Below are 25,124 nucleotides of genomic sequence, written 5' to 3'. Positions count from 1 at the left end.
CAAGTTACTGTTTTGGCGTATTTTATGCAACAGTATAACAGTTTACCCAATATCAGGGCTCCAGACGAAAAGCAAAATCGTCCCCTAATACGTCTCGATGATATATTCATTACTTTTAGCCATAAAAATACAACTAAGAGAGTTAAGAAATAAATAGAAATAAATTGTGTGTGTGAATGAGTTGGAGCTAAACTTGTATCTGACACTGAACAAACCTCAGCAAGCAACAGGCTAATTTTGTATCACATCTCAACTGTTGCACAAACAGAAAAGAGCAAAGAGTTCATGGTTCTGAAACAGCAATGAGCATCTATTTGCACCATGTTCTACTTTGCATAAAATTATGCACGTGTTTTATTTCATACTGAGGACAGAACTGAGATCTGAGCACAAGTGGCTCCTCGCACGATGCTGCTAACAAACTAAACCAGTAAATTAATCCAAGTTATTGTTGTAATTCTATCTTAAAAATGCACTGGAATGTGGTTAATAAACAATGTGTTCATGGCTTGATAGCTCATCCTCTTTTTTGCCTTGTTTCGTCGCTGTTGCACACGCAGAAAAGAAGAAGTTCATGGTTCTGAGACAACAGTAGATACTGACCTATGATTCTGAGACCATCTATTCGCACAGTGTTCTACTTCTACTTTGCATAAAATTATGTACATGTTTTATTTCATACTGAGGACAGAACTGAGATCTGAGCACAAGTGGCTCCTCGCACGATGCTGCTAACAAACTAAACCAGTAAATATATATATAGTTATTATTAGACTGTGTGTAATTCCATCTTAAAATGCACTGGCATGTGGTTAATAAACAATGTGTTCATGTTCGTGTACGTAAAGACTTGATAGCTCATCCTCTTTTTTGCCTTGTGTCGTCACTGTTGCACATGCAGCAATGAAGTTCATGGTTCTGAAACAACAGTACACACTTACCTAAGATTTTGAGACCATCTATTTGCACAGTGTTCTACTTCTACTTTGCATGATATTCAGTTTGTTTTTATTGCTAAATAAAAGTAAAACGCGCTGCATTGAGTCCTGGTAATGACCCAGCGGGAGGAGGACGCGGTAACTAAATATTATTTGTTCGTATAACCTTGATCGGACGCTCAGCGAGGAGCAAAGTTGGGACAGAAAAAAAAAAAAGAGGTTGAACCCAGTTTGAGTCCAGATGAAATGAGAGCGGAGGTCTGTGTGTTTTTGAGGCTGATTCTCTGATTTCCAAAGGCATCAATCTCCATCACGCCTGGTTTATGTGGTCCTCTCTCGGCCATCATCGCTCTCCCTCTCTCCTACCACTTGTGTCGCCATCTGTTCTCGATTAATGTGAGTTACGAGCAGTAATTGAAGCATCTGTTCATCCGGTGTGCATCCTTTTATCGCTCCCCACCTCTCTCCTTGAACTGATCAGTTATCATTTTTAGTTGGTTCACCAGTTCGACCCATGCTGTAATATCTCCACATATTATTTCATCCTGACTTTATTTCTGGCCACATCAGAGGGTCAGACTTTATTCTTACAAACCTGTCTTTGATCTTTATGATGTATCTGACTGTCTTTAATCTCTTTGTTAGAGCCGTAACTTTTAATCTGGCTGGTCAGTATTTCAGTCTCCATCTTGGCTCCTGGATTATTTAAAAATATCTAACATGTATTTTTATTTCTTGCAACGTGTTTTGTCTCCACTGTGTCCTGCGGGGAATATTTGTCTCTTCGGCTGCTGAAGGCTCTGCTGTGTTCAGCAGATCATATCGTACAGTGTTTGTCCTCAGTTTACCGCAGAGCTGCATGTGTACAGAGTTTTCTTTTCTAATAAAACAACATATTGAATCACTACAAAATGAAGCACAAGACAACATCAGTGGAAAAACACGAGTGAAAGAGCAGCCAGCGATGCGTCCTAGCTTCCTCCCAGCTAATAGTAGCTTCTCCAAGATTCTTACCCCCCACCCAGCTAATAGTAACACTTCCTAGCTTCTTAGCCCCCCAGCGAATAGTAGCTCTTCCTACCTTCCTAGCCTCCCAGCTAATAGTAGCTTCTCGTGGATTCTTACCCCCCACCCAGCTAATAGTAGCACTTTCTAGCTACCTAGCCTCCCAGCTAATATTAGCACCTCCTAGCTTCATAGCCCTTTAACTTATAGTAGCTTCTCCTAGCCTTTTAGCCTCCCAGCTAATAGTAGCACTTCCTTGCTTCCTAGCCCTCTAGCTTGTAGGAGCTTCTCCTAGCTTCTCCTAGCTTCCTAGCCTCTCAGCTAATAGTAGCTCTCCCTAGCTTCCAAGCCTTCCAACTAACATTAGCACTTCCTAGCCTTCCAACTTACAGTAGCTTCCTAGCCTCCCAGCTAATAGTAGCACTTCCTTCCTTCCTAGCCCTTTAGTTTGTAGGAGCTTCTCCTAGCTTTCTAGCCTCTCAGCTAATAGTAGCTCTCCCTAGCTTTCAAGCCTTCCAACTAACATTAGCACTTCCTAGCCTCCCAACTTACAGTAGCTTCCTAGCCTCCCAGCTAATGTAGCTCCCCCTAGCTTCCTAGCCTCCCAGTTAGTAGTAGCTTCTCCTAGATTCTTAGCCTCCCATCATATAGTAGCTTCCTAGCTTTCTATCCTCCCAGCTAATATCAGCACCTCCTAGCTTCATAGCCATTTAACTTATAGTAGCTTCTCCTAGATTCTTAGCCTCCCAGCTAATCGTGGCACTTTCTTGCTTCCTAGCCCTTTAGCTTGTAGGAGCTCCTCCTAGCTAATCCCAGCTAATAGTAGTTCTCCCTAGCTTCCAAGCCTCCCAGCTAATATTATCACTTCATAGCCTCCCAACTTGTAGTAGCTTCCTAGCCTCCCAGTTAGTAGTAGCTTCTCCTAGATTCTTAGCCTCTCGGCTAACAGTTGCTAACTGAAGACACTAAATTGTTGCAGGAGAGATTGAAGACCATCTTTCTGTCACAAAAAACTAAATTTTGTAACGTCTCGGTTCAGGAAGTTGTTGTTGCTCCAGGTTTTAAATCAGACCCATTGTTAAGTTTCCTCTGTCAGCGAATCCCCAGGAGAAGTGTAACTACAGGAGGTGCAAACACACTCGCTGACATAGAACCAGAATTAGCCTGGACTCTTTTTTGACTCTTTTATCGATCGCGTCTCTTTATCGGACACAGGCCTGTCAGCTAATCAGTGTGAAACACCTGAAACCAGACTGAGCCAGACGCTTCCTGAAGACACTCTGTGATCTGACAAGGTTTTACAGAGATGCTGCGAAACGCTGCTGAGAGACAGACTAAAAAAAAAAAAAAAAAAGTGTGTTGTAAATGTGTTAGACTGTCTGTGTGAGCTTAGCTGGCAAGAAGCTAACAGGCCGGATGTGTGTGAGCAGCAGGCTGGAGGTGGTGGAGGAGGTAGACTCTTCCTGCTGTCACTTTCTGTCTGATTCTGGCATGTTTACACCCTGGATGGGGGTAAAAAGCTCTGACACACACCTGCACACACACACACACACACACACACACACACACACACACACACTGCTCATCCTTACCTTATTGTTCCACCCGTCTGCTCACACACTGAGATAATGGTGATTATAGTTTAGCTATAATCATCCTCGTCTGACTGAAATTATCCCCGAGAACGGGAGACGAATGCCCAAATGTGAAACCCTGCATCCTCCGAGCTGCAGCCAAATCAGCGTGAAGGCGACAGATTTGAGGGGCAGGGATAAGTAGAAGTAGGCAGACAGGTGGGGCGTCCATATGTCACCCCGGCTACCGGCCCGGGACGAGGGGACGAGGGTCAGAGGCCAGGCTGCCGTCTCGCTCTCCTCTCAGCGTGGACTCTTGGCTTCGGCGCTAGGAGCTAAATCAGAGTCGCTGCATCTCGGCCTCGTCTGACCAGTGTGTCTGGATTTAACACAACTCTCTGTCTCTGCTTTTGTGTCTCTTGTTGAAGTGGAACTAAGGTACTTTAACTTAACTCTCCATCACGAGTCATGCAGTGGTTTTAGAAAGATGACTGGCTAGCATAAATAAATGAAAAGCTTAAATAACAGTCGCTAAGTTAAACGAACTGCTCGACCATTTGGTCTGCAATTAATCTGTAATTAATTAATGATAACTGATAATTAATTTCCCTCGTGGATCATTAAATTCAGTCTAAAAGTCAGCTTAGCTTTCAGTTGTAGTGTTTTTAAATCATTTAAATGTGCAGCAGGCATATTTTAAAGGCATAAACTGATAATAGAGTCTATAAGGTGTTAGAAAATTCCAATAAATATACACAAAGAACAAAAATTGCATATTTAAACATTTAATTTTCTTCGACAAAGCCACAAAACTCAAAGATGTTCTGTTTATTATCTTTGAGAGCTAATTTAGGACATACCCAAAGTTAATTGAATGCTGTTCATTTGAACATGTTGGAGCTCATTCATGAATCTTGGTCTCTTTTAAAAACCAAGACTCTGAAGTTTCTGTCACAAAAGTCAGAATCTCTCTAAGAGGTTTTGTTCTTGGGTAATGAAAGTTGGCACACGATTAAAAAATAAGAAGTCAATGGGTTCACCTGAATTTTGGTGAACCCATTGACTTTAATCAATGAAGTGAGTAGAAAATGACATATTGCATCGTGCAGAATTTACTCAAACACAACTGGTGTCCAGAGCTCTGATTGGTTCAAAAAGAACTTTCTACTTGTGGAGTCTAAAAATTCAGTTAAGCTTAGAGTTTTAGTCTTTTTAAATAATTTTAGTGGGCAACAGGTGTATTTGAATGCCATAAACAGATAATAGAGTCTATAAGATGTTAGAAACAATAGACATTACACATTTAAATACAAATTTTCTCCGACAAAGCCACAAAACCAAAGATTCTTTGTTTATTATGTCTGACAACTAAGACTAATTTCCAGTTTAATGAAATAACTTTCTACTTGCGGGGCCATAAAAGTTGGTTTAGCTTTCAGTTTTAGTGTTGTGTGCACAGTTTTATGTGTAGGTGTAGTTGAATGGCACAAACTGATAATAGAGTCTAAAAAATTACACATTTAAATATTTAATTTTCTCCAACAAAGCCGCAAAACCCAAAGATGTTTTATTTATTATCTTTGAGAGCTAAGATAAATCAGTAAATTCAGATTGTTAAATTGCCAGTTTCATCTTTTTATTTAGTTTTCATGAAATAACCTTCTACTCCTGGCTTTAGATTAAGTGTCGCAGCTGAAATCACCAAACATTTGTCACAGTTTTGTGTTAATCTTCCACATCGTGGCCTGTTCATATTCAGCAGAGACACCAACGCGACAAAAGGCCAGAAGCCTTAATGCGTCGGATTAGACTTGACCCCCGGACTCCATTTGTTTCAATGAAGCCGTCTGAGGACGAGGACAAAGACGAGCGCCGCGGTAGAAAGTGTCAGGCCGGACAGGAGCGTCCATGTAATCTAATTCCTCTCCTCTTTGTCTTCATTCACTCTCTGTCCCGACAGATTATGTTTGAATTGGAGGAGGAGGGAGGGAGGAGAGGGAGGGAGGGGAGGGAGGGAGGGAGGGGGTGATGAATGGATGTCGGAGGAAGGAAGACGCGGAAAGAGGTGGACGAGATGATTAAGTTACGGTGTGGTCACCAGTGTCGTCTCCTCGATCCTCCTCATGAATTTAATGTCGTGATTCATTGTCTGTGAAACCAGGCTCTAGTGAAGTGTGTGAGAACGAATGTGTACATGTGGTATCGAGGCCTTTTAATGGCCACTAACCCATCTGACCTTAACAAGCTACTTTTAAGAGGGAAACCATGACCTCGTAGTAATTGATTCTCCCGTTGTCCATCTATTTGACGCTGACAAGTAATCAGGTGGTTCTGTAGTTCGAGTCCAAATGGTTCAGAGTGAACGTGTCTGGACAGAGCTGGATCTTCTGTTTTTATTATTATTAAAAGAAAACGCTCCCTTGTGCAGAAACAACATCAACTAAATGTTTGTGGTAACAGCTGATCAGTGTTTACAGCAGCTTGTTTCTCAAAACAGAACCAGTTCAGTTGTGAGATGTTTCTATTTCCATCAACATTTCTGTTGGATGAAGGTCAGGACTTTGATTTGTTCCTAAACATTTATCTGGTTCTCCTTGGAGAACCACTTGTGTTCTTGGGCTCGTTCTTGAGCTAAATTTAGGAAAATATAAGAGTCACATATTTAAACTCATCAAGGTTTTAGGCTTTTATTTGTTTTAAGAAAAAACAAACAAGCAAAAAGACGCTCTATGCAGACGACACCGCTCGTTATCTTGTTGCACCACTTGTGTTCTTGGACTCGTCGTCTTCCTGCACGATCCAGTTTTTGTTCAGATGAATTAAATTACTAAATAAGGGCTCGTCCGGGATTTGAACCCGGGACCTCTCGCACCCAAAGCGAGAATCATACCCCTAGACCAACGAGCCATGTTCAGGTTGGTTCCAGATACAGTTCGAAACTCTGGTCTTTGTATTCTTGGATTACTTTGTATTCTTTGCAGACTTTTATAAACCCTCTGTATTTACGATAGTGACGTCTTTTGTTCATGGTGGACTTGGAGACTGATGTGTTTTCCTCCCATAGAGTGTTGAGATCATTTCCAAAAGCTTCCGAACTGAAACACCTCCCTTTAAAACATCTCCGGACCCTTTTACCTGCTGAACCCATGAATAACATTCAGTGGTTGTTCTCCTCAAAGTAGATGAGGAGAACCCAATCATACTAATGATACAGAAATATTATACTGATGTGTCTGTTCATTCAAGAAAATTAAAGTTGCAAAATTCTATGACCTCATTGTCACTAAATAACTAAGACGCTAGGAATCAGTAGTTTACAGAAACTTGGGGGATTGTTTTCCTTCCACATCATTTCTGTTGGATTAAGGTCCGGACTTTGACAAGAAAAGCCTAGCTGTTCGTTGTTTTGGTGCCTGACATAGGTTCTCATCACATAAATAATGTCAAACCGTTCACATAATGGGCTCGTCCGGGATTTGAACCCGGGACCTCTCGCACCCAAAGCGAGAATCATACCCCTAGACCAACGAGCCACATGTGCCCAAGTTCTTGGTGTGGTTCCAAACTCCAAACTGAACTAGTTTTGTGGAAATGTTCTTTTTGGACAGAGAGCAGTGTCCTTGTCTTCTCCACTCATTTTCCAAAGTAGGTGTAAAGTCTTGAGTCTCAACTGTCCACTGAATTTAGCCACATTACCTGCTTTACTACAGTCAGACTGAATGTAACGTTCTTCCTCTGTTGCTTCAGTTTCATTGCCATATTGGATAAAAATCACACTCGTGTCGTTTTGGCAGCGTTTCTCAAACCAGAAGTGCTTCACTGAGTCTTGAAGGTGACAGAACGTCTGTTCTTCTGTCCGCAGGCTTACTTTCGTCAGGGGGTTGCGCTGCAGTATTTGGGTCGCCATGCCGACGCCCTGGCAGCATTCGCCTCCGGCCTCGCCCAGGACCCCAAGAGTCTCCAGCTTCTTGTCGGGATGGTGGAGGCCGCCATGAAGTCGCCCCTCAGAGGTAAGAGCGTCCGGCTTCACCCGAGCAGCAAACCAAACTGCAGCTTCGTGTTTGAGCGTCGAAGGAGATGAAGAACGAGTCATTGTGCAACTTCTTTTATTCAATAACTTTACTCTGAGACCGAGATGGGAAAATGAAGGGAGGAAGGAAGGGAGGAAGGAAAGAAAGGAAATAATGAGGGAAGGAAGGAAGGGATGAAACAAGGAGGTCAGATGTGTCCTAGACCACCTCCAGATGTGGACAGAGACCAGATCCGTGTTCACACCTGGACTCTAACCTGGACTCCAGAGACCAGATGTGGTCTGAATGGGTCTGTTCTTCATGACAGAGCGCAGGAGAAACTTTGTTCCTGGTTCATTTCTGACTCGGTCTGTTTCCAGACAGTGAAAAGTGTGTTAGCATGAATTAGCTCCTCATGTGGTTTTCACCATAAAATATTCACAGGGTGGGTCGGGGGGGTTGTCATTGATCTCTCCGCCCCACGGTTCACTTTTATGTCCAGGTCTCAGCCGCGTACGGAGATGAAGGAAGCGAGCGCACAATCAAGAATGGTCTGCAGGCTAGAACTGGCTCAGGATTATGTGTTTTTTTTTTTTTGTTGTTTATTATTTATTTTTTTTGCCCTTCAGCAGCATCAGAGCGAGAGCGCGGGCCTCTGGGAGTAGCCTTCGCCTTGGCAAGCGCCAGCAAACGTCTGGGCACGTGGATTTATGCATCTGTTGTTTCACCTCAGAGCAAAACCTTGTCGAGCGCTCGCAAGATTCCCCCCCTTTGAGGTCGAGATGAATTGTTGTATTTTATTTTATTAACAAATTAGGCGTTTACAGAAAGGTCTGCAGCAGATGGAAGAGGAGCCGCTGTAGATGTGCGGCTCTGCGGGAGGTTGTTCTACAGTCCTGGGGCAGCAACCTTCAAAACTTGATCTCCCGTAATCTTCAAAGCCGCCGAATGTCCGAGTGTTGCAGGGAGCTGCAGTGTTTGAGTACACAGTCAGCAGCATGTCGGAGCGCGGAGGAGACCGATACGCTCGGTGGGGAGCTGCAGTGTCAACAGCAGGGATGAGGGGAGCCTCCTCTGGGTTATCTGTGCTCCTTCACTCTGCTGACGGCTGAATTAGTCGTTTCAAAGCAGAAACGCTTCATTTAGTCGTATATTTACTGGGCACGCCGTGGATTGGCCTTTGAGGCCATTCTGTTTGACAAGATATTTACTGAGATGACAAATACAAACCCAGAGAAGGTTTTTCCACTCCTGCGAGGGAAGACATTTTTTGAAATAACAAACACAGACTTAGTAGGAAAATATGAGTTAAGCTCTTTCTGCAGAAGTGTTGGGACGGTTTAATTATTTGAGGAATAAAGGAAAACTTCTGTATTTATTTCTATATGTTTTATTGTCATTTATTCGAGTTTATTCTAGTATTTTTTTTATAGCTTTTAATGTCGACGTAGTGCCTCTACAACACGTCATTACTCAGTGTTATTTTTACTCTGTAACCAGACTGATCTGGGTGCTTCATTTGGGAGTTTTGCATGGATGGAAGTGAAGCTTCAACATGTCTGAGACCAAACATTTGTCTAAAGTTTGTCTGGACTTCACCTCTAAAGATGCAACAAGGAGGAAACACCTGGAATTAGATTCAACATCTGACCACACATAGCATTTTATTAAAAGACCAGAGATGTAGCGTCTCTGATGCCTGACAGACGCCACACCACTGGTTTATTAATTATTTTATATTGGTTCATTTATTTCTTAGTCTTAGTTGTATTTATATTATTTAAATTAATATTCTGCTCAACTCACACGTCACAAAACACATTCAAAATAAAAAGGCACCGTTTTTGGTTTGTAAGTTTGTATGTTTTCATTCTTTAAGCACCAGCACTGATTCAAAAGTACCGTTTGGCTCCGGTATCGGATAAAACTTGAACCAGACCCAAACCTAGTGACCAGATGTCCTCTTTTTCCCGGACATGTCCTCTTTTTCCCGGACATGTCCTCTTTTTCCCGGACATGTCCTCTTTTTCAGACCTAAAAATGTGTCAGACTCAAACTATTTCAAGCCTGTGTTTCATTCTACTAAAGCCTCATATGAAGTGTCCAAATCTAGTCACTCATTATTTTTTAATAGTAGCACTTCCTAGCTAGCTAGCCTCCCAGCTAATAGTAACTCTTTCTAACTAGCCTCCCAGCTAATAGTAGCTCGACCTAGCTTCCTAGCCCTCGTGGTTAATAGTAGCTCGACCTAGCTTTGTAGCCTCCCAGCTAATTGTAGCTCTTGTTGTGTCTTCTTTTAAATGATGAATCCAGACTACTGCCACCTACTGGTATGAAGAATTATTTCATCCTTTCTTAAAACTATTTTTTTTTTGTAATTCCATGAACTCACAAGTAGAAACTAATGTGGGGTTATTTACTGGCCTGTGTTCCATACTCCTGCGTTGTAAAACAAACATCTGAGTGTAAATCAGAAATAGCTCCGTTCTCCTCCAGCGCGTTGACACCAGCTCCTCCAATCTCCCAGAAATTATATACTAATGCCGCATGCTTCACCTCTAACAGGTCTCCCTGAAGCTGTAGCTTGAGTTGACGTAGCGACATGTGAATAAATCTGCACCGCACTTCAACGTTTGAGCTTGACTGACTCATTAAAAATGCATCTGACGATACAACTGCTGAAATTCAGATGAGAGAAGATGTGAGATGATAAACGTCAACATTTCCCCTCAGTGATTCTGATTCAGTGAGAGGAACGAGCTTAACGAGCAGCTCTTATTCATTTATTAATCCAGGATGTCAGGCTCTGTGCATGAGCTTTTCCTCTTCTTTACTTTTTTATAATTTATTTTATTTTGCAAAAAAGAAACAAATAATAATATTTGTAAAAAATATTATGTGGCTAGAGAATGACCTTTTCTCTAAAGTGCATTCAGTGATTTATCGGCGTTACATGTTTAATTTAACAAAACGTTTTACAGTTTCTAATAGATGCTGCAGATCTTCTCCATTTTGTGAATATCCGCTGTAGCGTACGTCCATGTGTTCAGAGTGGGACTCATTCATGACAAGTATTTCCTGGTTGGAGCCTCTTTACTGGCAGCCAGCAGCATTATTAAATATTTATCTCTCATCAACAATTTCTTAGGCGAATATCCAAGATAATGTAGGAGGGAGGCTTTATAAATGTACTAATGCATTTTACTACCTGTGTCTGAGTTATATGTCTGAGTTCTTGTCTCTTGTCATAGAAATATTGTTTTTCTTTTCTTCTTCGTTGGTGTTTAAAGTCAGGAAGGCTCCCCCCGTTTCCGATCTCAGGTCATTTTCCCACTCATTCCCATGTCCTGACCTCTTGCAGACTCTCTTGAGCCGACCTACCAGCAGCTCCAGAAGATGAAGCTGGACAAGAGCCCGTTCGTGGTCGTCTCCGTCATCGGCCAGGAGCTGCTGACCCACGGTTTCCACGGCGCCTCGGTGGTGGTGCTGGAGGCCGGGCTGAAGATCGGGACGTGCTCGCTGAAGCTGCGAGGCTCCGTCTTCTCGGCCCTGAGCTCGGCCTACTGGTCCCTGGGCGACTCCGAGAAGAGCGTGGCCTACATGCAGCAGGACCTGGAGGTGACCAAGACTTTAGGTAGGACGGAGGGACGAGGACTAATGGCGGGAACATTGAGTGAATAATAAGACGGCTGTAGTGGACGTTGTCGTGTATGTTTTCACCGGCAGGTGACCAGTCAGGTGAGTGCCGGGCTCACGGGAACCTCGGCTCTGCGCTCTTCTCCAAAGGCAACTACAGGGAAGCTCTGGCCAACCACAGAAACCAGCTGGTTCTGGCCATGAAACTCAAGGACAGAGAGGTAGGTTTGCTCATGAATATTTATAAGTCAGCAAGACGTTTATTTCTGCTGTGAAGTTTTTAACATGGAGGTCTATGAGGATCAACCATAGACTGTAAATAAAGATGGATGCGAAGCCAAAGCAAGTAGAGCTCCCCCTGGTGGCTGGAGGCTGCAGTATAGGTCATAAGCTCCACCCCCTCCATGTTAGTGGGTGGGACGTCAAATAAAGTTTTTCAAGGATGGTTTCTGTTATTTCAGGGTTAATATAATGTTGACTAATGTATATGTATATATAGGATGTGACATAATGGCGTCCACCAGTTGCCATGCCAACCGCTCCATAAAGGAGCGGGATTTGTAAAAAATAAAAAAATTACTACAGTGTCTGATAATAACTTTTTCACTAGTAGAGGCAGAGCAGTATTAATTTAGCGAAAACGCGAGTGAGTCTGGACGAAGTGTGGGCGGGGCATCGATATCGTGACTCTGCCCTCGGACTGTACTGACCAGACTATGGCTCCACCCACATTCCTGAGAAAATAGCGGAAGTTTGGCCAATGAGAGGAAGTGGAGACAAGTTGTACAGTTTATAGGATCGACTCACCTTTGGAACCAGCCTCTAGTGGATGTCAGAGGAACTGCATTTTTAGAGCTCACATAGAGGGAACTAGCAGAAGCCCGTTAGCCACGTCATTATTTTTGGCTGTTCAGTTCACAAAAAGAACATCATCAGTAAAATTTGCAGTTTTTCACATTCCAGACACGTTAACTTTAAAACGTACGATGTCAACTTCCACGGCGACATAAAATTTTGCATTTGGAATAACATTTCAAGATGGATGTCTTGACTCACTTTCGTAGCCAGCATCTAGTGGCTGTTAAAGAAACTGCAGTTTTTGGCAACTAGCTTCATATTTGCTCAGGTTGCTGATTTAACCAGTCGTTTAAACAAGCAACCAAGCTAATTAGCTGGCTAACTGATGCAGCTTTTCCACGATTCTTTATTGATTAAAATGGAGAGTAACAAGCAGAAAATATAAAGAAGCTTGAAGACGACATTTTGTAGCATGCGAAGGCTGCTGCATGTTGTTGTCTTTAATGTGTTCATGGCTGTGATCTGATACAACCCAGGAGGATTTCAGTCGCTCCGTCTTTTCTGGAAAGCAGTTTTGCCTTTTCTTTTGCAGCCAAACTCTTCACTCTTCCTCGTGAAACACTTCGGACACTCGTGTAAAACGCAGTTAATTCAATTTATTTCTGTTGCAGATTAGACTTTGGCTCCTTCTCGTCTGGAAGCACAAAGCGAAGCTGTCAGGTTGTTTGTGTGTGTTTACCTTTTGTTTAACTGCTCCCAGATGCTTTACTTTACTGTGCCAGCATGTGAGTATACAACACCGTGATGTCTAATGCTTTATTTCATCAGAGGACTCTGGGCTTGTGCTCGTGTGATGGCTATTTTTTTTTTTTTTTGTCTTTTTAATATTCTACAGAAACACAAACAGCCTCGCGTGTTGATCGATAGCGGCTGGTGTTGTCTGCTGTTCGATTTAGCGCTCTGGATGAGCAAATAGCTTCATGTACAAGTGGCTTCAGGCTGAGGCTCTGTCATTGATTAACAGTAGATTGATCTTTATTCGTTCCTGTTTGCAGAACCTGACGGTGTCATTGTCAGAATTTGAGTGTTGCATTATGGGAATTGTAACCAAAACATTGTGGCACATACACATATCTCATGTATCTTGTGTTATAGCGTAATACTGTTAAAGATACTGGGTGCATTCTGGGAGATAGTACATTAAATTCCAACGCTGTCTGTATTTGTATTTTTCTCCTTTTGGGTTCATTTTAGGCAAATATGCATCTTACCTAGTTGTAAGTTCGACTCTTATGTCTTTGTTAAAGTTTTTCCAAATGGGAAAAATTTGTAATTCAGGGAACATTGTGCACAAATATGGGAGATATTCTCATCTAACTCTTAAAAGAAAGTTTACATTTGCTGCATTAACATTTCAGGCTCTTCTAGTAATGATAATAAAATCCCCCTGGTGGAGGAGGTGCAGAGGTTCTGATGGTAATGTGGAATAAATTCATTCAGAGCATGTTTGATCCACAAATTTCCACACATAAGGCGACAAAGTAGGAAGGAGGGAAGTTAGGATGAGTTACCATTAGCTGGGAGGCTAGGGTGCTAGGAAGAGACACTGTTAACTGGGAGGCTAGGAAGTTAGGATGAGCTACCATTAGCTGTTAGGCTAGGCTAGGAAGCTAGGAAGGGCTACTATTAGCTGGAGACCTCGAAGCTATTGGCTGGGAGGCTAGGATGCTGGGAAGAGCTACCATTAGCTGGTAGACTAGGAAGCTAGGAAGAGCTACCATTAGCTGGTAGGCTAGGAAGCTATGAATGTGGATGAATTTTTGAGGCATCATAAAGAAGATGTTTCGCAAATTAGATAAAAATGTCCGGATACAGGAAGTTTCTAATCTCCTACTGTCATTTAAAACTGAGCACATTGGCACTGCTGTAGTTTAGAGATCGTCAGCTCTCTGGAGCCCCCTACTGGCCTGGGGTGATTTCTTTAAATTTTATTTCCTGTCTGTCTCCCTCCTTCTTTCATAAATCCTCCTCAAACACATTTAAACACAAACTCTCAGAGTCCCAGAAACAAAAATGATTGGATTTTTTTTGTGTGTGTGTTTTCTCGTCACATAGAAAAAATATTTCGTTCCTTCAGGGAAATCAGGCACCTGTCTGGCCGGTCGGCTGTTCACATACCCAGAGGCTTCCTGGTTGTTTATTAAATCTCTCTTTCCTGTGTCATCTGGACTTTATGTGTTTACTCTCGTCACTTCGCTGGGAACTGGGGGTTTTCAGTCTCTTCTTGAGCAGAAATGAAAAGAGCAGCGTGTCCTGGGTTTAATTAGAGCTGGTAAATTCCACTAAAGGTCAGTTTGCTTGTGTTCGGTGACAGTTTTTTAGTTGTTAGGATCCTGGACGAGTGTCATCAGAGCTTAAATTGTATTGAACAAACGTGTCTCTCACGTTCTGAATTAGTGAACATTTCCACAAACCACAATCAAACCTGATTATTCATGTTCCTGTAACGAACATGCTGATCGTCCTCGTTTAATAATTCATACTCATTCTCTCTCACGTTCCTTTTGCATTTTTTTTTTTTTTTTAATTTGCAAACATTTGATTTCAGCCCCCGACTCGTTCTCACTGTTTGCTTTCAAAGATCAGACTCATATTTTAATTTCTGAGACGACCTTGAACTTTTAGCGTCGCTGTGATTGTTCTGACATGAACCAACGCGTCTACAGGGATCAATGATCTGATCAATGATTCTGATCAATGATTCTGATCAGACATGAACCGTTACCACGGAGACCGAATGAAATGATGTGACCAGACGTACACGAGTTTACATCAAAACATTAATTAGCTGTAGGACTTTATTGATGAAGAGGAGAAGAAAACGAGGAAGAGGAGACGGAGTGATAGGAGGACAAGAAAGATGAAGGTAAAGATGGAAGATGAAGAGGAGAAAGGGGGAGGAAGAGGAGGAGGAGGAAAAGAAGGAGTGACAGAAGCTTCTATTGTGGTCTGAAAACATTATATTTGTGACAGATTTCTACAGAAATAAAGATAAATTCTAAAAGAAAAAAATGTGTCTGTTGACTGTTTGTGTCTTTATCTGAAGTGGATGGACTTTTGGAGACGTCACAAAGACAATGTCCAACTAAAAATGTCAGACAGGACACAGGTCAAGTGACATATTGAATCTAAAGCTACTCGTGGATGTGCCTTTTCATCTACTTTTCATGGTCTGGATTCTAACAGTACTTTGTGTTTCATGTCTTACTTTATGTTACATGTGTTACTTTGTGCGATTTCAGGCGGCGTCCGGTGCTCTCAGCAGTCTGGGTCATGTCTACACAGCTATCGGCGACTACCCCAACGCCCTGGCCAGCCACAAGCAGTGCGTCCTGTTGGCGCGACAGACCCAGTGCCAGCTCTCCGAGGCCCGGCAGCTGGGCAACATGGGCGCCGTGTACACCGCCCTGGGAGACGTCACCAACGCCGTGCAGTGCCACGAGCAGCACCTGGACATCGCCAAGGTACAGTGATCACCTGACGTCATCAAACCTTGTGTTTTTAATCTTTTACACAGTTTCAAACACAACAGGGTTTTCTGCTAGGATGTTCCACTGTTGTCTGGGAGGCTAGGAAGAGCTACTGTTAGCTGGGAGGCTAGGATGGTAGAAAGAGCTATTATTAGCTGGGAGGCTAGGAAGCTAGACAGAGCTACCGTTAGTTATGAGGCTAGGAATTAGCCTCTATTAGCTGAGAGGCTAGGCAGCTAGGAAGAGCTACTATTAGCTGGAAGGCTAGGAAGCTGGGAAGGGCTACTATCAGCTGGAGCCCTCAAAGCTAGGAAGAGCTACTATTGGCTGGGAGGCTAGGATGCTAGGAAGAGCTACTTATAGCTAATAGGTTAGAAAGCTAGGAAGAGCTACTGTTAGCTGGGAGGCTAGGAAGCTAGGAAGAGCTACCATTACTTGGTAGGCTGGTAACCTATGAAGAGCTACTATAAGCTGGGAGACTATGAAGCTAGAAAGAGCTACAAGGAAGCTAGGGAGAGCTACCATTAGCTGGAAGGCTAGTAAGCTATGAAGAGCTACTATTAGCTGGGAGACTATGAGGCTAGGAAGAGCTACAAGGAAGCTAGGAAGAGCTACCATTAGCTGGAAGGCTAGTAAGCTAGGAAGAGCTACCATTAGCTGATCAAACAGGATGCAGGTGGGTGACATTAAAATGTTTTCATACTGGCTCCACCGCCACATTCAAACATTAACGAGTTAAAGACGTTCTCTGAGTGTCCACAGAGGACGTCTCTGACTGACGGGGACATGTCTCTGACAGACTCTGGACAATCGGCGAGAGGAGGCGCGAGCGTACAGCAACCTGGGCAGCGCCTACCACTCCCAGCGGGACTTTGACAAGGCCGTGTCCTACCACACCAGAGTCCTGGAACTGGCCCAGGAGCTGCAGGACAGAGCCATCGAGATGAGGGCCTACGCTGGTCTGGGCCACGCTGCCCGGTGCATGCAGGTACAGATCCGTCTCTGTGGGCCGGACTGGTCCGGTCTGGTCCGGTCCGATCCGGTCCGGTCTGATCTGGTCTGGTCTGGTCTGGTCTGGTCCGGTCCGGTCTGCCCGATACATACATGCAGGTAGAAATACTTCCAGATACACGGGTCCTGGGTAGGGATCTCTGATCTGGAATCATTTGGTATCATTTGGTGTTGTTTGGTCTGGTATCGTCTGGTATCATCTGGTCTTGGACATGTCGTCCTTTTATATTGTCCCATCTTGTCCCATCTTGTCTCATCTTGAACTTTCACATCTTTTCTTGCCTTGTCTTGTCCCATCTTCTCTCTTATTGTTTTGTCTCGTCTTGTCTCATCTTATTCCATCTTGTCCCATCTTGGCTTATCTCGTCTTGTCATATCTGGCCTTGCCTGGCCTTATGTCGTCCTTTGTTATCTTATCTTGTCCTCTCGTCTCGTCTCATCTCATCTCGTCCTCTCCTTTCTTGTCCTTTTTTACCTTGTCTTATCTCGTCCTTTCTTATGCTATCCTGTCCTCGTATCTGGTCTCGTATTGTCTCGGATCAACTCTGTCTTACACCTTCTTGCCTCATCTTGTCCTTTCTTGTCTTGTCTCGTATCAACTCGTATTGTCTTACCCTGTCTTATACCTTCTTGTCTTGTCCTGTCTTATCCTACCTCCTCCCGTCCCCTTCCCCCCTGTCCCGTCTCACCCCGTCCCTCTGATCCTCAGGACCTGGAGAGAGCTCGTCAGTACCACCAGAACCAGCTGGAGATCTCCCAGGAGCTGCAGGACAGAGCCGCTCAGGGACGAGCTTCGTCCAACCTGGGTAGGTTTGACATGTCCTGAATCATGTTTATATCATTTTTCTGATGCGTGAGTTTTGTCTTTCTGGACGTGGACACATTTCTAGATGGTCTCTCTGAACCTTTGACCTGCTCTGTCTTTGTTGTCTCATCCTGAGTCTGGACAACTCGACCTGCAGCCTTAACCCTTTATAAGGTCAACACTCATTTAAATACCCAACAAACTTTGACTGATAAGACATTTCTGAGATATTTCTTTAAAATTTCCCCTTGAATTTGAGATTTCTTTCAATCCACACGAACATGACTCCCCATATTTTAGTAACGGGATAAACAAAGGCAGAAGATGTTTACGGTAGTTGCACAACCACCCTACTGTTGCACATGTTTGAAATAAAAAAAAAATATTTAATTTATGTGCACATTGAAGACAGAAAACTCTAAAATAGTTGTTGTGCAGGAGAGATGGACGCCAAGAAAGTCTTATGAAATACCTAAAATCTGAATAGATAGAACAGTGATAGACAACAACCTTACTATAGACAAATAGACACACACACATACATATGTAGAATCCCATACATGTGGGCGTAGTGTTTGTCCTTGTTTTAACTCACAGAGTTTGTCCATTCTTGCCAAAACAGTCAGTTGAAATATGCTAACCACCGTTTACAGTGTTTGACTTGTTTTGCCTCCAGTTAAGCTCCGCCCCTCAAAATACGTAACATTGCTTACAAACTGTGAAGGGGTCCGTAGGACACATATAGTGGGTGGGGGGTTCCTACTACATCTCTCCATCAGTTTTAGGGTCCTTGGCCTGAAAAACGTTGAAAAACCCTTGATCCATTGTTGTCGAAGTGTGAAACTTTTAATTTTTTTTAGTAAATCAAGATACGGTTATGGTTCTTTGTTCTTCAGTGGTAAATAAATGTAAACTGATGATTCAGACACTTGTCAACATTGGCACATTAGACAACATTAGGACACTTGTTCTTCTTCATGGTTCCTAATAAACGTCACTGAGAAGAACAATGTGATGAAGTGACTAAATATGGTTCCTGGCCCCATAAGGGTTAAAGATCTCAGTGACTCTTTGTTTAGTCACGTGTGAAGATGCTGCAGCTTCTTGTGCTCGCCGGTTAAATGATGGGATTAGATGTTGTGATGCTCCTGCTCTCCATTGTTTGTCAGTTTCTCCTATCACATGACTGCAGCTGAGCCTCTCTGGACAGTCAACCCTCATGTTTTATTGAGCAGGGTTTGGTTTTCTGCGTCCACGGTGAAATCTGAGAACCGGTGAACCCGACTCCACCGCTGAGTGGACACCTCGCCACCGTCTGTGCATTAGAATTAAAAACCGAGGACGCATCCAGACATGATTTATCGGTTACGCCTCGTTAGGCTCAAGATTTATCAGCTGTCACATGGAGAGTTAAACCACGCAGTTAAAATTTTACTTCACAAATAAATTCCCCCACTAACAACAATAATATAATATATAATAACAATATAAAAAGAAAGAGAGAATCAATCAAATCCACGTGAAGTCAGATACATTAAATAATAGTTAGTGCTTCTACAACCTTTAAACAAGGTCTCCTCCCAAATACACATTTCTAACCATTTCCGCACATGATTTTAGTCAGTTATGTTAAATTGGGCATTTATGACAATTTAATATGACTGTTAATATGACGCATTCATTTGAAGTCCATCTTCCTTAAAGTGACGAGAATTTAATAGAATCACCAGACGAGACTTCAAAACACCTTTACTTCAGTGGAAACAAATACAAATTGATATTTTGGAAAGATTGCTTTTATTTTGTGACAAACTATTACTGTTTGTCTTCATTTCAGTGGTCATAATGTTGTGGCTGATAGGTGCGTATTTGGGATGAATCCCTGTCACTGCATTTTGGAGTCGAGGAGGAGGAGGAGGAGAGGTGATGGTGGAGGAGGTGGAGGAGGAGGAGGTGATGGTGGAGGAGGAGGAGGAGGAGGTGATGGTGGAGGAGGAGGAGGAGGAGGTGAGGTGGACTCTGATGTGCGACTAATAGGCTGCAGTCAAAGACGCTGACAGACGAGCTTCATCATTTATGGATGATTACGCTGGTTTGACGAGACCTTCTCCTCCTCCTCCTCCTCCTCCTCCTTCCTTCTTCTTTCCTCTTTTGTCTTCTTCTCTTCCTTTCCCGTCCCTTGTTTCTACCCTTTATTATCTCTTCTCTTTTCTTTCCTCTCCTCCATCGTTTTCCCTTTCTCTTTTTCCTCCTTTCTTGCTCTTCTCTTTCCTCTCTCTTCCCGTTTTTATTTCTTCCCTGTAACACTGTAGAATGAAGTAAAACCTTGTCCACGAGACAAAATCACAGTAGTTTAATGTTACTGTAAAAGTCACGGTAGACAAAGGGTTAATGTAAAGGAACCAGAATAGTTCTGACTCAGAACAACAGAACAGAACCGTCTGTGACTTATCAGTAACACTGAGGTTATTTACACAAGGCTTTGTCTTGTGCTTGTGTTAATTTTGTTGCGTCTGTGTTGATTTATTTCTTCTTTTTTTTTTTGACTGAGAGGGAAAGTGATGGCAAAAAAAGCCTCGAAGGAGGACGTAAAGAAGGAAGGAAAGGAGGATGTAATGATGGAAGGAAGTAAAGAAGGAATGAAGGAAGTAAAGAATATAGTAAATGAGGAAATAAAAAGAAAATAAGGAAGTAAACACGGAAGTCAACAAGGAAGTAAGAAAGTAAACAAGGAAGTAAAAGAGGAAATAAACCCGGAAGTAAACTTGAAAGTAAACTACCAAGTAAAGGAGGAGGTAAACAATGAAGTCCTCTTTTTTCCTCCTCCTGCTGTTCCTCATTTCCTCTCTCTCTTTTTTCTCCCATCCTCCCATATTTACTCCTTTCTTTCTCTCATGACCTATCTCCTCTTTCCCTCCTTTTGTTTCTGCTCCTCTCCTTTTTTATCCTTGTTTCTTCCTCTCCTGCTTCCTCTTCTTCACTTTTCCTTTTATTCCTCATCTCTCCTTCCTCCTTTGTTTTGCTCTTTCTCCCTCCATCCTCCTCCTCCTCCATCCTCCTCCTCCTCTTCCTCCTCCTCTAATCTCTGCTGTCTCAGCCAAACTCCCTGTCATCAGATATCATTTTCCTCTCCTCTAATCCTGTGTCACACCTCCTCCTCCTCCTCCACGCTCGGGGGAATCCCACACTCCTCCTGCAGATCTCCTTTAGATCCTCCTCCTCCTCCTCCTCCTCCTTCTCCTCTTACTGGGTTTGTTGGCATGTGCTCCTAGTTTGCAGAGTTTGGGAGGAGGAGGAGGAGGAGGTGTAGTCGCCTCCTCCTCCAGCTGACTCTGCAGGTATCTCTGTAATCCTCTTAGAGTGAGACCCCAACGAACCAGGTCTCCTCTCCTTATCAGCCTCCTCCTCCTCCTCCTCCTCCTCCTCCCGTTCTCTCTGGACCGTATCTCCAGTTTTCTTTTTTTTTTATTTTATTGTTCAGTCACAGCTCTTAAAAAAAACAAAAAAAAAAACACTTCAATCTGTATCTTGTTGTTGTCTCTAATTTTTTTATTTCATTCATCATCCTCTCGTATCGTCTGGAGTGTTTTCATCGTTGATTGCTCCTCTGAATCTGATGATAATGAGACATCTCATGTTTCTTTGAGATGAAATACATCAGCAGAGAATGTTTCTAGGAAAATATTCAGAGCAAACATTTGATGTCTGTGTGGATTTATAGATCTGAAATCTACACTGACTGAATTTTAAACCAGGACAGTTCATCTCTGGCCTCGTCTTTGCCACCTTGTTGGTCAAGAGACTCGATTCTCATCAAGCCTGAACCTCCTTCTCATAGCCGATGGGTGAAACAGATGTTAACTGTCAATGAGACTTAAAAAATCTCAGGTTTTCCCTCAGTGGTTCCTTAAAGACATTTGAAATGACGCTGAGTCTACTCCTAAATGATTGTGGATCTTTGACATCTCTGTCAGACTGTGACGATATTTTCCTTGAGTCCCGGTACAACAACTGAATAAAAACATACAAAAAAGAGAAACAAGCCTTAATTCTTGGTGTTAGACTTTCAACAAGGTGTTGAAAACATTCCTCAGAGACTTTGGTCCATATTGACATGATAACATCACACAGTCGCTGCAGATTTGTCGGCTGCACATCTATGATGAGAATCTCCTGTTGACACGAGGCAGGATGGATCCATGCTTTCACATTGTTAAAGCCACATTCTGACCCTCACATCCAGATGTTTCATCAGACCAGGCAACGTTTTTCTAATCTTCTATCATCTCAGATTCCTGTTCTTAGCTCTTCTGCTGCTGTAGAACTTCTTCTCCAAGGCTGGACCTGTTCAGAGATGGTGTTCTTCATTCCTCGGTTGGAACCAGTGGTTATTATTTGACCTCTCACATCAACCAGGCCATTCAATGAGTCTATATTTCTCAGGTATCATCCACCAGATGAAGGGGGAGTATGAGGCGGCGCTGACGCTCCACAAAGCCCACCTGTCCTTGGCCCAGGAGCTGGGGGACTACGCCGCCCAGGGGAGGGCCTACGGCAACATGGGCAACGCCTACCACGCCCTGGGCGTCTACGACCAAGCCGTACGCTATCACCGGCAGGAGCTGCAGATCTCCCTGGAGGTAATTCCCCCGGTGCCTCAAAGCGACTCTTAATCGATGGTGTAAGAAGCAGCTCCTGAGTCTTTCGTGTTTGTGGTTTCAGGTGAACGATCGTCCGTCGCAGGCGTCCACGCACGGCAACCTCGCCGTGGCCTACCAGGCGCTGGGCGCCCACGACCGAGCTCTGCAGCACTACCTGCACCACCTGAGCATCGCACGGGAGCTCCGGGACACTCAGAGCGAAGCCAGGGCTCTAGGCAAGAACGGAGATTCAAGGGGATGGATGAAGCTGGTTTCTTACACAGAGACACGTTTAAAATAAAAATATTTTCCTTTGCAGCAAACTTGGGCAACTTCCACAGCTGGAGAGGTGAATACGCTCAGGCTTTGCCCTACTACCAGCAGTACCTGGCCTTGGCCCCCGGCCTGCAGGACCTCGAGGGGGAAGGCAAAGTCTGCCACAACCTGGGCTACGCTCACTACTGCCTGGGACAGTACAGAGACGCTGTCAGGTCAGAGAGTCCACATACAACCTCACTAATAACAATAAATAAATCTTATTACACCACAAGGTTCAACACTTTCACTATTTACTATTTACTGTGCACGACTTTATAACCCAGTCACACCTTTTTCATATTCTAATTCTAGCTTCTTAGCCTTTTTCTAACTTTACTGCTACGTAAAAGCAGGAGATCCTTTCATCGAGGCTGTTTTAAATGACAAATGTGTTGTTTTTGTTTGTTTTTTAATTAATTTTCCAGGTATTATGAGCAGGACCTGGCCTTGGCTAAAGACCTCCAAGATAAATTAGCGCAGGCTAAAGCCTACTGTAACCTGGGTCTGGCCCACAAAGCTCTGGGGGAGTACAACAAAGCAGAGGAGTGTCAGAGATACCTGCTGTCGCTCGCACAAACCCTGGACAACACCCAGGTCGTCGCCCACCCAACCCTCCAGCAGAATCCTTCTCTTTTAAACAGGAAGCAGCCTCTCATGTCTCTGCGGTTTGTTTGTCAGCAGGCGGTTTTCCGGGCCTTCGGGAACCTCGGAGATGTTTGCGTTTGTCGGGGGGATCTCCCGGGAGCCGTGAAGCTGTACCAGCAGCAGCTGTCTCTGGCTCAGAAGGTCGGCGACCAGAAGATGGAGGCCGACGCCTACTCGGCGCTCGGATCGGCTCACAGGTGAACGAGCCACGAGGAGCCAAGACCAGCTTATGCTAAGCTAATCAGTTTTAGTTGTCATGGCTCCTGTCAGTGGGTGCAGATATTAGAGAACAAGTTCTGTGGAGAACATCCACAATTGTAGCTTTGTCCAGAAAAATAATAATGTGCAGTTTGTGTAGGAATGTTGATTTACTAAGATCCCAAATAAGTGGTTAGGATTAGGGTGAGTGACGCCCTATTTAAAAGAGGATTTTACCGCTTTCCACTAGGGAGAATATGGAAGAGCCATGGAATTGGAGGCATTGGTGCAAGAGGCAAATAATAAATAAACATAACAGAAATATTAACACACCAGGAGAAAGACAATATGAGACAAGGTCAGTGCTGTGGAGAAAACAAGACGAACAGCAGGTGAAATTAAGAAAAGATGGAAAGACGTAAGAAGAAGAACGGAAAAAATGTCTCCTGATAAAACCTCAGAAAATAAAACAGGTGGCTCCAAAATGGTGTCGCTGAATAATGTCTGAATAATGTTGATAACTGCAGCCATGTTTGGGGTCCGTGCACATTTGTTGATCTACCCTGAGGACCCCATGTCCCACTCTGGAGGGGGTACCTGTGCTTATCGTCTTCACCTCCAACATTAGCTTGATTTCAAGTGCTAACCTGCTTTAACATGCAAGTTAATGAGTCTCCCACAACACCTTCCTGCAGATGTTTCACAATAAGAGCGTTATAAAGAAATGCTCACTGAAACAGCAGAGGCCTCATAATCTGAAATGGATGCAGATCGTGTTCAGTTATTTACAGCATCATGCAGAAACCTGCAACCGGGAGCAAGATCTCTGAATAAAATATAAATTACACTGGCGAAAAAGTCCTGTTAGCCACTGTAGTTTAGATAAAGGTCACATTTGAGTAAAATAATCCTATTTCTATACATGTCGTATGATCTTTTTTAAAAAGGATAAAAGAAGGATATTTTATTTTCATGGACCAATTCCAGTTACAACACGGACCTCCAGTTGAGAATCACTGCACTAAATAATCTGTTTATTTATCTTCAGAAACGCCCCAATCTGAGTATTCATTAATCCAAACATTTTACCCATTAGAGAGACACAACCTTCTTAGTATATCAGCCTAGTCATCAGTTGTAAAGACCGTTTGTAAATTAGTGTGGTTGCTTCCTCTGATTTCAGGTTGCTCCGGCAGCTGGAGACGGCGCTGTCCTTCCACAGCCAGGAGCTGACGGTCCGAAAGGATCTGGGCGACCGGCAGGGCGAGTGCCGTACCCTCGGCCACCTGGCGGCGGTGCACATGGCCCTGGGAGACTACGCCACGGCCTTCCAGTGCTACGAGACCCAGCTGGGCCTGGCGCAGGGGCTCCGGGACGCCCGCCTGGAGGCCCAGGTCCACGGGAACATGGGCATCACCAAGATGAACATGGGCGTGTTCGAGGAATCCATCGGCTACTTCGAGCAGCAGCTGGCCATGCTGCAGCAGCTGAGCGGGACCGAGAGCATACTGGACAGGGGCAGGGCCTACGGGAACCTGGCGGACTGCTACGACGCCCTGGGAGACTACGAGGAGGCCATCCAGTACTACGAGAAGTACCTGACGGTGGCTCAGAGTCTAAACCACGTCCAGGACCAGGAGAAGGCCTACAGAGGACTCGGCAACGCCCACAGGTAGGAGGCCTGACAGTGGCCAATGGGAGATTTTTACCAAACTAAATTTCTTTAACAATAAAAGTTCTTCTTCCTGTGGTTCAGGTCCATGGGCAGCCTCCAGCAGGCTCTGGTGTGCTTTGAGAAGAGGTTGGTGGTGGCCCATGAGCTGGGCGGGGAGGGCGGGGGGAAGGCTCAGGCCTACGGGGAGCTGGGCACCCTGCACAGTCAGCTGGGAAACTACGAGCAGGCGCTGTCCTGCCTGGAGCATCACCTGAACATCGCACGCACGGCCGCGGTAAGTCTTCACCTGCGCGGGGTTTTTGTTTTCAGCTTCTTTTCTGCTGAATGTGAATGTGAATAAT

The 25,124-nt window shown here is 43.9% G+C and overlaps 1 protein-coding gene and 2 non-coding genes across 4 annotated transcripts in view; 1 reads left to right on the top strand and 2 right to left on the bottom strand.

Annotated features, from left to right (window-relative positions):
* ttc28 (tetratricopeptide repeat domain 28) overlaps nt 1–25,124 on the top strand; it is a 99,912-nt gene that overhangs the window by 52,249 nt on the left and 22,539 nt on the right. For both annotated transcript variants that reach the window (XM_047570272.1, XM_047570274.1), the window contains 13 exons: nt 7,380–7,527; nt 10,889–11,161; nt 11,254–11,384; nt 15,264–15,485; nt 16,291–16,479; nt 17,212–17,308; nt 21,751–21,947; nt 22,030–22,183; nt 22,267–22,438; nt 22,691–22,859; nt 22,947–23,107; nt 24,292–24,780; nt 24,865–25,057. In XM_047570272.1, coding sequence (XP_047426228.1) covers nt 7,380–7,527; nt 10,889–11,161; nt 11,254–11,384; nt 15,264–15,485; nt 16,291–16,479; nt 17,212–17,308; nt 21,751–21,947; nt 22,030–22,183; nt 22,267–22,438; nt 22,691–22,859; nt 22,947–23,107; nt 24,292–24,780; nt 24,865–25,057 — 2,595 coding nt within the window. The remainder of the gene's footprint in view (nt 1–7,379; nt 7,528–10,888; nt 11,162–11,253; nt 11,385–15,263; nt 15,486–16,290; nt 16,480–17,211; nt 17,309–21,750; nt 21,948–22,029; nt 22,184–22,266; nt 22,439–22,690; nt 22,860–22,946; nt 23,108–24,291; nt 24,781–24,864; nt 25,058–25,124) is intronic.
* trnap-ugg lies at nt 6,353–6,424 on the bottom strand. Its single transcript has one exon. It is a non-coding gene; the product is annotated as a tRNA-Pro (tRNA).
* trnap-ugg lies at nt 6,979–7,050 on the bottom strand. Its single transcript has one exon. It is a non-coding gene; the product is annotated as a tRNA-Pro (tRNA).

The sequence above is a fragment of the Mugil cephalus genome, chromosome 19, assembly GCF_022458985.1.
Source record: "Mugil cephalus isolate CIBA_MC_2020 chromosome 19, CIBA_Mcephalus_1.1, whole genome shotgun sequence".
Classification (NCBI taxonomy): domain Eukaryota; kingdom Metazoa; phylum Chordata; class Actinopteri; order Mugiliformes; family Mugilidae; genus Mugil; species Mugil cephalus.
The sequence above is the reverse complement of the archived record's forward strand: the minus strand, read 5'-3'. Positions and strand labels throughout refer to the sequence as shown.